Source organism: Toxoplasma gondii, chromosome XII (genome assembly GCF_000006565.2).
Source record: "Toxoplasma gondii ME49 chromosome XII, whole genome shotgun sequence".
NCBI classification, from domain to species: Eukaryota; Apicomplexa; class Conoidasida; order Eucoccidiorida; family Sarcocystidae; genus Toxoplasma; species Toxoplasma gondii.
In genome coordinates, this window is record NC_031480.1 from 2,833,784 (window position 1) to 2,845,721 (window position 11,938).

Genomic DNA, 11,938 nt, shown 5'->3' on the forward strand with positions numbered 1-11,938 from the left:
GTGTGTGCATGCAGAGTTCGCTCTTGCATTCGGAAAAGCAGAACTCAGGACACTCGAGAGCGCTGAGAGCGCCTTTTTTCGTTTTTCTTCTCTTCTTTTTCCTACTTTTTATTTTCTCTTCTCTTCGTCTGTCGAGGCCTTGAAAACCATCCAAGTTTCTCACGTGTCTCTCCATGTGCAGATGTCCTCTGCGGTTGTGTCTCACAGCTGCGTCGTCTGCAATTTTTCTCCTTCCCTTTCTCCGAGGATTTCTCTGGGGCTTTAGGCTGTTTTCTCTGTTTAGCAACGTTTGACCCTCTTGCGTCGCCTCTGCGGTTTCTCGGTTTTTTCCTCCTCATCTTCGCTGTCCTGCAGAAATGCCAAAAGATCTCTGTGTCCGACTGCAGGCCTGAGTCCCTTCCCGCTCTCTCCGAAAGAGCGGCGTTCTTTTCCTCTCTGTTTCCCGATGATTCGTTTTCTTCGTCCGAGTTTTCCCGACTCGTAGCCTTTCTCGTGAGCTCTTGAGTCCGCTCATCTTTCACTCCTTTGAACTCACGAGTCGTTCCCTCTGCATCTGCTGTTACCTGTCTTCTCTACCTGTCCAGTGGGAGACATCGACAGACGCGCCTCGCTTGTCTCCCGGAGACATTGCGCGTCTCCATTTGTCTCCTAACTTTGAGTGTGTAGGCAACAGTGTTTCGCCGCAACTTGACGGTCTCTCTCCCGACTTCGCGACAGCGAGACGCAGAACTTCTGCACATAGCTGTGTATGTTTACGTCTGGTGGTGCTTTCTCTTTCGCATGGATTCCTACATGCATGCAACTGTCGATGCATATGTAGTCATAAAAGCTCTAGAAAGGCAGTAGAGAGACACATGGCGAGAGTTGCCCTGTGCGTCCGCGCATCTGTGCTAAAGAGATGGAAGAGGTGAGGGCCGGAGCTCGTGTCTCTTTAACATTTTCGCTAACTCCGGTGCAAGAGACATGCGGCTCTGCTTCAGAGTCCCGGCGCGATGCGTCCGCTTCCTGCAGACGCCCTCTCACTTCTTTCAGGTTTCTTCGTTCCTCATTTCCAGAGCAGAGAGAAGAGTCGCCCTCGCTGCGCTCTACGTCGGGTCGGGGCCGAGAGAGCGTTTTCTCGTGGATCTGTTGAGACAACGCATGCAAGACGTTGCATGCAAACGCGAGTGCGACCGCCCAGGCGGCGTTTTCCGCGACTTTTTGTGGAGGGAAGAACAGACAGGAGCAGGCAGTGGTGAGACCCTGGCGGCGAAGGCGGCACAGAGAAGGGGAGGTCAGAGAAGAGAAGAAAACAACGGGGGGTCGGAGAGAAGGGCTGCAAGTGCGAGGACGGAACGAGAGAGCGAAGCCGACTTTGAGAGCAGAAGAAGAAGGCTGCAGGTGGACATTCTCGTCGATCATCTACGTGGAACGCGGAAAGACAAGACTGGATGTTCGTCCGCCTCCGTTCTGGCCTCTCTCCTCAAACGCGAAGAACGCGTCTCCGAAGTGGACGTACTCTCGACTGGTGCCGACCTTTCTCCGCAGTTTTGCCGCCCTGGTCACGAGAACTCATCGAACGCCAGTGCCTTAAAGGCGTCTTCTCCGTCCTCCTCGTCCACAGTCTCCCCTTCCTCTTCTTCGTCTCCCTCTCGTTCGTCTGAGTGTTCCTCTTCTCTCTCCTCCACCCGTTCCTCGCCTTCTTCCTCTCCTTCGCTTGCGTCCTTTTCCGGCGAAGAGGATCTGGCCCGGATCAGCTTCTTCCACAATCCGCTGACGTCTTCTTCTCTCTTGGGTCGCCTGCTGCCGCCGCGAGTCAACGAGGTTCTGGGCGTCCAGCACATGAAGGCTTTGGTCGTCGACGACGCAGTGCTGCTGACCGGGGCGAACTTCAGCGAGGAGTACATGGTGAACCGCGCAGACCGGTACGTAGTGGTGAACGACGCCGCTGTCGCGCATGCAGTGTGTCGCCTGATCCAGACAGTGCAGCGCGGCAGTTTCTGTCTTCGACTCAGAGAGCAGAGACGCGGCGAGGAGGCACCCGGAGAAGCGGACGCAACTCGCGGGCGTCTCTCAGAGGCTCCAGAGAATCGGCCGACCAACGCGAGAACAGCAGCTGGGGGTGAGGAGACAGGCGCCCGCGGCTTTGACTGCGTGACGGCGACAAGCACGGAGACGCGCTCCGCGCACAGAGGCGCAGAAGGCGGAGAAGAGCGTTTCGCGGGTCTTGATTCGGAGGCGAAGAACGGGGGAAAGGCCGCGAGGTCAAGATCTAGAGGAGAAGACGAAGGCGGCGCGGAGGCGCAACGGGGAGAGAGAGGAAAGAACGGAGGCAGAGTCGAGACAGAAGACGCGAAGGAGAGAGGAGAGGACGATTTCGACGTCGTCTGGGATCCCCAGTTCACTTTGACGAGCAACCCAACACAAGATCCGGCGGCCTTCTCGCGTGACTTTTATCGCCTCCTGAAAGAAGCGTGTGAAGGCGTCTCGTCCACGGCCTTCCTCGCTTCCGAAGTGAAGCCTTACAATGCGAAGACAGAGGCGGTCTCCTGCACTCCTTCGACGCAGAGCAAGGAAGCCAGCTGTGACGCGGGGCATCCTGCAACTCGAGGACAAGTGCTAGTGGAGACGGCGGGAGACTCAGGTGTATGTACACTCGAGCTCGCTCTTCAAGCGGGTTTCACCAATCCGCCCGTTGACGACCTCGCTCGAGTTCTCGACGAGATCTTTGTGGAGGCAGGGAGCGAAGGTTCGCCCAGTGCAGTCTCCGGTTCAGAGTGCATGAAGAACAGTCCGAACGCCGAAGAATCAACGCATGTTGCACCTCCTTTCCGTCCAGCGAGCAGGAGTGAGGAAGATGCAGGTCGAGCGTCCACCGCTGCGTCTTCAGGAAGCAGCTCTGTAGTTTCCGAGGACGAGAAAGACGCCGCAACGCCGCCATACAGTTCTACAAACGTTTCGAAAGCGGTCGTTCTGGCGTCTCCGTACCTGAATCTTCCTACGCGGTTGCTGCGGAGACTCGCTGCTCTGTGTGTCGAGCATTCAGACGCTCTAGAGTCCCGACCGGAGGCCCCGAGGGCCGAAAGGGAGCTTGCAGCTACCTCAGGGATCTGCGACGAAGTCTTGCGCTCCCGAAAGATGGCTGTCGTGACAGCGTCTCCCCAGGCAAACAGCTTTCACAAGTCGAAAGGTGTGTCGCGGTACATTCCAGAGGCGTATGCGTACATAGCTTACCGTGTATCTCGGCTGCTTGAACATGCGGCGCACAAGACGCCGTCGGCTGGACGCGGCTTTCTGGGCCACCGACACCCGAGAGAGGCGAGAGATTCGGACGCAGAAGCAGCTGTGCATGCACAGCGGGAGTTGTGTAGCGCCAGGTTGTCGGAGAAATCCATAGGCTCTTCCAGACCAGGGTCGGAGGCCGTCGCTCTACAGACAACGGGAGGTCGACCTCCCGCCTGCCGACTGTTGTTTGAGTACTGCAGTCCTGGGTGGACGTTTCACACCAAGGGAATCTGGTTGTTTGCTGACGAGAAAACGCAGGAACGAAGAAAAGCAGTTGGCTTTCTTCCGGACATCCCCGACAGAACGGCTTGCGGCGCAACGGAGACAGCGAGGCACCGAGGGCTCGTGGACCCACAGCGAGAAGAAGGCTGCTTCTCTTTTTCCTCGGCAGGCAGTCGCGGCCGAAACTCCTCAGAGTTTCTCTTTCGGACTTCGCCCTCGGTGCGTCAGAGGACCTGCAAGGCAAAAGAGAGCTCGGGCCTGACAGTGCAGGAAAGGGGAAGCGAGGAAACCCAGTCTGTCGAACTGCGTGCTCGATCGAGGACAGCCGGGCCAGACCTCGAAGAGGCGAGAAAGCCAAGAGGAGAGTCGCCATCCATGTTGCCGTACTTGACGGTGTTTGGCAGCTCGAATTTCAGCGAACGGGCGGAACATCGGGACCTCGAACTGAGTTGTGTGCTGAGGACTCGGGACCGCGACCTACAGAAACAAATGAAGGCGGAAGTCGAACAAGTTCTGAAGCACTCGAAGCCGGTCGAGGCCGACAGTGTGAAAAGCAGATTTGGCTGGGTCACGCTGTTGGCAGTTCAGTGGCGTTTAGTCAAGTCACTTTTATAGAGGACTTCCCGAAGAAGACTCGCAGCCGCGAAAGCTCGGTTTCTTCTTGGGAGGGTCCGGGGCTGCGTTGTTTGCGCCTCGAGGTGCTCTTGTGTCGACGGCAGACTTCTCTGGTTAAAGAAAGTTCTGCAGCCTCCGTTGGAAAGTGTACTCCATGGTGAACGAACTTTTTTGACGGGTGATAAAGAACTCTTTTCAGGGATCTGACCCCACAAGTTAGCTGCGTCTTGTATTCCGGTGTACATACACCGGGGTTTTTGCCAGTACGAGGGGCAACCGCCGGTTCAGACGCGTCTTTCACGCAGCCTCATGAATGGCTTTTTGTGAACACTTCCTCACACGAAATGGAACCAAACATCATTCAGGATAATAGTCCGCGAGTTCCACGAGGTCACCTTCATGATTGCACGCCGGTAAAACGGGTTTTTCACGTCAAAGGTTGCCGATTCTATCGTTGAACATGAGCACCTGTGCGTAGCATCTGCGCAAGTGTCGTGCTACTCACTGACACTTTCTGGGCAAAGCGTGTCTGTGGCGCAGACATCAGCAAACGAGATTTTCTGTCACCCACTGCTAGGGAGAAGTTTCTCCGCCGGCTGCAATTCTCAACACTTCGATTCTGGATTTTCTCTCACTGTACTTGATTAATTTGCACCGTCGCCCGTGAAATGCAAAACTGCCCAGAAAGTCAGAACTGTCGATCCCACGGCACGTGGCACAGAAGCTCCCGGTGTGTCACAGGACTTGGTGAATCGGGCCCTGTCTCTGATGGCCTTCTAAGTCTCTAACATACCTTTTACCTACAACTGTACGGAACGTAACAAACCTCCAGGCAAAGAACTTGATATTGTTCTAATTCCCCGTGGTAAACACAAAAATATACAGAGCACTACGGTTGAGATTCAACCGTGTGCACCCGAGCCGTCAGAGCGAAGAGTTGTCGGGTCTCGAATTCCTACATCGACATAAGAAGTACAGAGAGAAATGGGTGTGAATGTGCGACACAGTTCGTTCTGAGATTGGTTTGGGACAGCGTTAACACTGTGTACTAGGCTACAATGTAGTGTTCAGGTACGACACCGCTTGGTTGTCTGGTATAGTCTCGTATTTCCTTACTACAGCGGCTGCCTTCCTCGGATATGTCCTACCACGGGGACGAAAGAGTTTCTCGGGTGCTCCACTCATGCCACTCACTTTGAAGCACAGGCCTGGTACAAATACCGTGTGTTTCGAGGTGCGCGTATTTGCCGAAAGTTGCAGGTCACGTCTTCATGTACTTCTACCACCGATAGGTGTCAGCAGACCAAAGGTATGCCTTCCACAAACTCGTCTTTGCCGCAGAACTCGAGGGCGAAGAGCCAGGACCCAGAGCCGTGGAACGGGTCTGGGCCAAGTGTGGCTTGCACGCTGTCGCTTCCGAGTGTGCAAAAACTTCACGGCCGCATACTTCAACGCTCCACCCTCCTGAACGTGCTCACACTCACTTTGTTTCCTTGGCTTGTGCGTTTGAATCTTTGTTTCCAACTGGCTTTTTCCTGCTGCACGCGCCACTCTGTCGGTCCACACAGCTGCGGTGCATGCGACCGTTTTCCGCGTGGAGTCGGACTTTCGCTGTATTTGCTTCTGGGGGGCTCGAGTTTTCTCCCCGGGTCTCGACCCCTTTGCCCGGGCTCGTGTAGTGTCTGGTAAAAGTAGATGTTTAGCGGCTTCTCGGAATGCACCACCGAGATTTCCGCACGCGCATGCACTCCGTTCTGCGACCGTGCGAGCGGGAGGCCGTCACCTGGGGTTCGCGGGGACACGGTGTCCCCTACTAAAAGGCGAGGGTGAAGTGCGTTGTTTTCGCAGTCGGTGGCGGCGAAAAAGTTGGGGGATTGTCGGCTCTTCTCTCTGTGCAAATTGCGTGTCGGCTCAGAACGCGACAAAGACATCTCGCGAGACGATTTGCTTGCGCCCGTGAAAATTCGAGGTCCAAATCATCTTTCGAGGCGTCCTGGGCATGGTCGCATCTGTGGTGTATGTATGTATATGTGCGTGTGGCATGTGCGCGCCTATCCGCTTTTCTTCGCGTCCTTTCTCAGTCTCGCGCCTCGTCCTTTTCCTGTGCGCTTCTCGATCTCGCGTTTCCTCGCCGTCTCTCTGACTGTGTTCTCTGCCCCGTCTGTCGCGTACGGCGAGGACCTGGAGCACGCAGGCTGGCATTCGGACTCTCTGCGTGGAGAGTCTCTTTCCTGAGTGCCGCGTTTTCTCGCGAAACACCCACTTGGTCGACCGCGATTCTCTGTCTGTCCACCGCGTTGGCAAAATGGGAGGCGGCGGAGGCGGCGCGCTGAACAAGCTGTTCCCTGGATACAAGGACAAGATCTGGATGAAAGTTCCAGTTCAGGTACGAGCGATCCAGGCTCTCCCGTCACACGAAATCGACTTTGACGACTCCCCTCCACGCGCTCTGTGCGCGGTCGAGTGGAAGACAGGCGTCTCAGCTCGGTCTTGTCTCTCTGCTCCGCTTCAGATAAAGGAGAGGGAATCAACGCGGAAGAAAGGCAGGTGGAAGGAAGCAAAGGGATGACTCCCCGGTGGGGGAGAATGCAGTCGGAGACTCAAAAAGGAGCAGAAAGGACACCCACCAAGGCGACCCTCTGTTGGCGCTCGCCTCGCGACAGAGATGTCTGTCCACTGGTTTCTGCACAGGGGAAGGTGAACGGGAGGAGAGGAAGAAGGGAACTACAGGGGGGAAGTGACCCGGAATGAGGAAGCGGGTGCTGAGGAGAAAGGGAGGATGAGCGAGCGGATCAGAGGCATGAGAAAGACACAGGGGTGACTCAGGGCAGAGAAAGGAGCCAGCGAGTCGTGCGTTTACTATCCGAGAGGTGACTGTGTGTCCTGAAGAAAGGCATCGTGAACGAATGCAGTGGAACCCCCTCGGCGCCTGTTACCAGACAGGGCAGACCTCAGGTGCCGTCTGCGGCTTCGGAGCCCGGCGAATCTCTCCCACACGTTCTTTTCTCTCTCCCTCCCCTCTGGCTTTTTCACTCGCGCCGCGGTGTCTCCTCGCGGATCTTCTCTCGTGTCTCTCTCCTCGTTTCGCGGGTGCGTCCCTCGTCGGCTCCAGCGTCTGGGCCGCACTCTGCACGTTGCACATTTGCTTTCTGTTTTTTTCTCTCTGTCTCTGCGCAGTGGCGACAGCAGATGATTCAGCATTGGAACAAGTCGTACGAGAAGCAGGTGTACAGCGAGTCCGTCGCGTTGAACAGAACTTTCCAGGCTCGCAACCAGCTGGTTCTGGATCGTCTGAAGCCGAGCGGAGCGTACCGTCTCCCCGCTGTGGACTACAAGAGACAACTCAGTCGAGGCACGCTTGTCGAGGGAGCCGACTTCTACCTCCCGACTGCTCAGGAGCAGCAACGCCTGGCTCGCCACTTCGAGCCGTACTCCGAGCAAGAACAAGAAGAAAGGAGAAAGTTTCGCTTCCAGAGGTGAGCAGGGATCTCCAGTTTTCTAACCGTCCGTTCTTCGCCGTGGGAAAACGCTCGAAAGTGTAGGCGCACTGCAAGGGCACTGGCGTACGTTGGGACAGACACCAGACTGGGAGAGCAAGAGACGCACTTGCACGTGTGTTCTCTTATGCTCTCTCCTTGTTCGCGGTCGAGGGTTCCGTCAATCTCTCTCTCTCTCTCTGGCTGCTTCGCCTGAAGAAACAGGCGCTGTTGATCGACGTCTGTGTGTTCTGCCTGGTGGACCGATCCGGCTTGGGTACACGAAAGCTTCACTCTCGGGTGTCTACATAGGCGTGGGGACAGTGTGTGCATGTGACGAGCGCTCCGGGCTCTTCGTTTCCCCTATCTTTCTTTTTTGCTGCGGCTCCTACGCCACCGTGCCTCCAGCATTTCGGTGTACTTGGCTGTCGCTCTCGGGGCCTCCTTCGTCCACGACTACTTCTACCAGCGTCGACCAGTTGCGTGGTGTCTGGAGAAGGAACCCCCGCATCCTCCGAGCTACCCTTTCTGGTTCAAATCTCTCTTCCACTCTCACGACATTCCCTCTGTCCGACGTGGCTATGAAGTCTACCGCAAGGTGAGGGGCTTCTGCGCGTCCCGATCTCCAAAATGATCTACTTCTACTACTTGAGACATCCGGCTCGAAACGTATATGCTACCAAGTCGACGCCCGTCTCGGTCACTGATCCGCCCTATCTATCTGTATATATATATATATATATATGTCGATGTATATGCTGGCATATACACACATACGTGTACGATCTAAATAGGTAGCACCGATGTCAAGGAGCATACGAAAAACGTATGCATGTATATATATATATATATATACATGTGTATTGTGCACACGGAATTCGTTCAATTTTAACGTCTGTGGCGGGGGTGTTTGCCTTTGTCTTCGTTTCCAACTGTCTGCGTGTCTGTGGTGTGTATCTCAGTTGTGAATGTCACTCGCTGTGAAGTGTGCAAGTTGTGCATGCGCTTGTGGGGCCCAAAGTGTCTGGTTGACACTGGACAAGAACGCGCCGTTTTGAGTCTTCTCGGCCATTTATGCAGGTGTGTGCAACATGCCACTCCATGGAGCAGCTGCATTTCCGCCATCTTGTCGGGGAGGTTCTTCCCGAGAAGCGCGTGAAGCAGATCGCTGCGGAGTACGACGTGACCGACGGTCCAAATGATCAGGGCGAAATGTACACGCGTCCTGGTATCCTCGGAGATGCTTTTCCCTCGCCGTATCCGAACGAAGAAGGTAGGTGCAGCTGCTCAAATGGTGAAAACAGAGGAAAGACGCTGCTCGTGTCGCCTGTTGAGTCAAGGGGTCGTGCTTGCAGACGATGAGGCTCACAATGTGGACTGCGTCAGTGGCCTCGCACGGTGTGCAAATACCTCGTTCGCAACGCGTCACTGTCCACTGTCGGTCGCTGTTTGTCCACAGCTGCGCGTTACGCCAACGGAGGAGCCTATCCACCGGATCTTTCCCTCATCACCGCGGCTCGCCATTTTGGTCCAGACTATTTGATGGCTCTGCTTGGCGGCTACCGCGACCCGCCTGAGGGTGTCGAGCTCCGACCTGGCCTGTACTGGAATGTGTGGTTCCCCGGAAACGCCATTGCCATGCCTCCGCCCCTCATGGACGAAATGATTGACTACGAAGATGGCACTCCCTGCAACATTTCTCAGATGGTAAGGGGAAAACGGGGTCAAGGTCTGCAGTGGTGGGCAGACGCTCTGGTACAGCGCGTCGGGCGGTTTCGCTTTCCCACCAGAAACCGTCAGTGTGGCGTTCTGTTAGTGACGAGGAAAGAGAATACCGTGAGGTAGACAGTTTCCTACGGGTCGAGAAAATATGGGTGCAGGGAACGATTCACGGGCGTGGAAGTCGGTGCTTCTGCACGGACGCGTGAGACAGGATTCGTGCCACTACCTGGAACGCAGCCAGTGCGATGAGCCCCTCTGTGTGTTTTTGTGCGTTGCAGTCGAAGGATGTTGTCAACTTTTTGACCTGGGCAACAGAGCCGACCGCGGATGAGCGGAAACTGTACGGGTTGAAGTGCGTGAGCGCCATTGCGATCGGAACTGTTTTGATGACTCTGTGGTGGAGGTTCTACTGGGCCATGTACGCGACCCGCCGCATCGATTTCGGAAAGCTGAAGTATTTGTGAGAGTGCATCCAGTCGTTTGTCTCGCGAGCTGGTACACCGTACTTGTGGCTGTCACGTGAGTCCATTCACTTGGAGAGCGACGCAGTTCAATTCTCGGCGACGAACGGACCTGGCGAAAACCGTCTCTGGGGTAACAAAAGTAGACAGAAAACGAGAGTCGAGGCAGGCTTATCGACCGGGACGGCAACAGAGAAGGCAGAGAGTCTTTCGCGCTGCCGAGTGTTTTTTTCGGAAAAACTGAGAGGGTCGCCGCTGTGCATGACCCGGTGAAGTGTCCTGTTGCTGTGCCCGTTTGTATGTCGCTTGTGTTGTTGACAGCCGTGTTTCTGCAGTTGCTCGACAAGAAAAGAAAACGATTCTTGTGTTCGATGCCGACAGGCACCTGTGCTCGCGTCTGGCACGTGGGCGTCTTTGTAATTGTTGCTGTGAAGGCTGAATGCCTCCTCGTCTGCCAAACACTCAGTGAAGAACTGTTTTTGACTGCGTCACTGTAGAACCGGAGACGCGGGAACTCCGCAGCTTGCTCGATGGCACGCCGCCACAGAAACTACAGAAAAAAAATGCACGGTCTACGAGAAAGGCGTGGGTTTAGTTGCCATTCGGCGACAAAAGGCCATTGAAAGCGTGCCACTTGCATTCACTGACACATATCACCTACATGCTGGCTCCCGCGAAACAATGCCAACCCATTTTCAAAACCACACAGCCATACGCTGTTTGTAGAACAATGCTGCAATGTCTTGCCTAGACTCGCAACGTCAGCTGTCCATAGTTCTCCGTTCTTGGAGTTCACCAGACACACTAGCTGCCAAACTGCGATTCGACGGGGTTCAAATGCTCCCGACTGCGGTTCTTTCCAGGTTGGCTGGTTGGACAGTGGCAAGCGATGTGGACCTGTCCGCAAGAGATCGACGTTTTTGATGAGCATGCAACATCTAACTTTTTTAGAAGAAAAGCCCTAATTATGTCGAGCAATTCTAGCTGAGAGTGCGCATTTAATGCATGGATTGACACCGTTTATATTGTGGTACATGCCTGTGTTTGCGCCCAGGCAAGAAAGGTAGGTTTACATCCATTCACATTCAGCAGGACCTACTGTGGATGCCGCCGGATGTGCGGTAATCCCAGAAAGTATTTGTTCCAAGTTGCCAAAGGCGCTGTGTCGGCTGCACGGCTTTGAAGTTGCTCTGGGTAGTAGGACTCTGGCCGATGAGTGTCCCGTACGTGTTCATGTCTGAGACCCATCCACGAAATGTGTGTAACTTTAAACTAAACTTGCTGGCACACGAGAGGAATTTCACAGTAGATATGAAAAACCAACACGTACACAAGCTGTACAAATGTCGTGAGACGCATTTCGTTAGGCTTCCCCTGGAAGCGGCAGGCTCTCTGGTCACAACAGCGATAGAGGTGAGCAATCGCTCCTCGTAGTTGACTTCACGAATGGGTGACATGAGATCCTGAAATCGACAGTAATTTCTCTTGTGTGCAAGACGTTTTTCTGTCGCAAAACACTGCACCGACGGACTCTAACCTCCGGACTCTGGTTTCTTTTGCCGCGACCGAATTCGGCTTAAATTGCCCCCTGTTGCATGTTCTCAGCATTTTTCTGTTTCTCCCCCGGATTTACCCGTCATGAGAGTGTTTTAGATGTGTGTTGCCAACGGAAAACCCGTCCAGAAGATTGTACAGGTTGCATCTCACGTTAGACTCGTGTCTGTGCGACTGGGTCGAAACGCACGTGGACGCAGGAAGCCACATTCCTCCCACACACGCATCCCACCTGTTGTTTTTCCGGAAGCACTTATCTCAAAACAGCAGTCTCCTCTGTAAAGAGGCGAGATCACCTGTATTGATAACACGCACGACAGATTCCCTCATTCTTCGGTGGCAAGCTATGCAGGTGTCTATCACGATGACCTGCCGCCAGAGGGACTCCCGTGGCGGTGGCTTTCATAGAAACAGTGGACGTTTCACCCACGACTTGAGTTGTTTACCTTCTCTCTTCCTAAGTCCAAACACTCTTAAAGTGGATGACCCCAGAACCTTGGAAGCGCTGCTGGTGCCCGTTAAAAGCGGGGAACCCCGTCAGTGTCACTTGTTTCGTCGCTGCAAAGCCCTTTCTCTGCATGTGCAGCATGTGGTAATATTCGCGAGCTATCTCTTCTTCTGGCT

The 11,938-nt window shown here is 54.7% G+C and overlaps 3 protein-coding genes across 3 annotated transcripts; 2 read left to right on the plus strand and 1 right to left on the minus strand.

Annotated features, from left to right (window-relative positions):
- Positions 1-125: 125 nt before the first annotated feature.
- Positions 126-3,667, plus strand: TGME49_246530 (phospholipase D active site domain-containing protein). Its single transcript, XM_018780785.1, has 2 exons — positions 126-3,424; positions 3,490-3,667. The coding sequence occupies exons 1-2, from the start codon at positions 964-966 to the stop codon at positions 3,507-3,509; spliced, it is 2,481 nt and encodes an 826-aa protein (XP_018634923.1). The 5' UTR covers positions 126-963; the 3' UTR covers positions 3,510-3,667.
- Positions 3,668-3,704: 37 nt separating this feature from the next.
- TGME49_246535 (hypothetical protein) lies at positions 3,705-6,096 on the minus strand. Its single transcript, XM_018780786.1, has 2 exons — positions 5,586-6,096; positions 3,705-3,963 (listed from the first exon to the last, which is right to left on the minus strand). The coding sequence occupies exons 1-2, from the start codon at positions 5,678-5,680 to the stop codon at positions 3,711-3,713; spliced, it is 348 nt and encodes a 115-aa protein (XP_018634925.1). The 5' UTR covers positions 5,681-6,096; the 3' UTR covers positions 3,705-3,710.
- Positions 5,970-11,772, plus strand: TGME49_246540 (cytochrome c1, heme protein). Its single transcript, XM_018780787.1, has 6 exons — positions 5,970-6,487; positions 7,279-7,577; positions 7,986-8,175; positions 8,658-8,850; positions 9,037-9,284; positions 9,578-11,772. Exons 1-6 carry the CDS (start codon positions 6,407-6,409, stop codon positions 9,761-9,763), a joined length of 1,197 nt encoding a protein of 398 aa, XP_018634924.1. The 5' UTR covers positions 5,970-6,406; the 3' UTR covers positions 9,764-11,772.
- Positions 11,773-11,938: the final 166 nt, after the last annotated feature.

Excerpts from the sequence above, each read along its gene's own strand:
- TGME49_246530 (XM_018780785.1), top strand. The coding sequence starts at position 964 with ATGCGGCTCTGCTTCAGAGTCCCGGCGCGATGCGTCCGCTTCCTGCAG. Across the intron at positions 3,425-3,489 it reads CGCTCTACAGACAACGGGAG|GGAATCTGGTTGTTTGCTGA; the intron begins GTCGACCTCCCG and ends TTTCACACCAAG.
- TGME49_246535 (XM_018780786.1), bottom strand. The coding sequence starts at position 5,680 with ATGCACCGCAGCTGTGTGGACCGACAGAGTGGCGCGTGCAGCAGGAAA. Across the intron at positions 3,964-5,585 it reads GCACAAGCCAAGGAAACAAA|GTCGCGGTCCCGAGTCCTCA; the intron begins GTGAGTGTGAGC and ends TTGTTTCTGTAG.
- TGME49_246540 (XM_018780787.1), top strand. The coding sequence starts at position 6,407 with ATGGGAGGCGGCGGAGGCGGCGCGCTGAACAAGCTGTTCCCTGGATAC. Across the intron at positions 8,176-8,657 it reads GCTATGAAGTCTACCGCAAG|GTGTGTGCAACATGCCACTC; the intron begins GTGAGGGGCTTC and ends CCATTTATGCAG. Across the intron at positions 9,285-9,577 it reads CCTGCAACATTTCTCAGATG|TCGAAGGATGTTGTCAACTT; the intron begins GTAAGGGGAAAA and ends TGTGCGTTGCAG.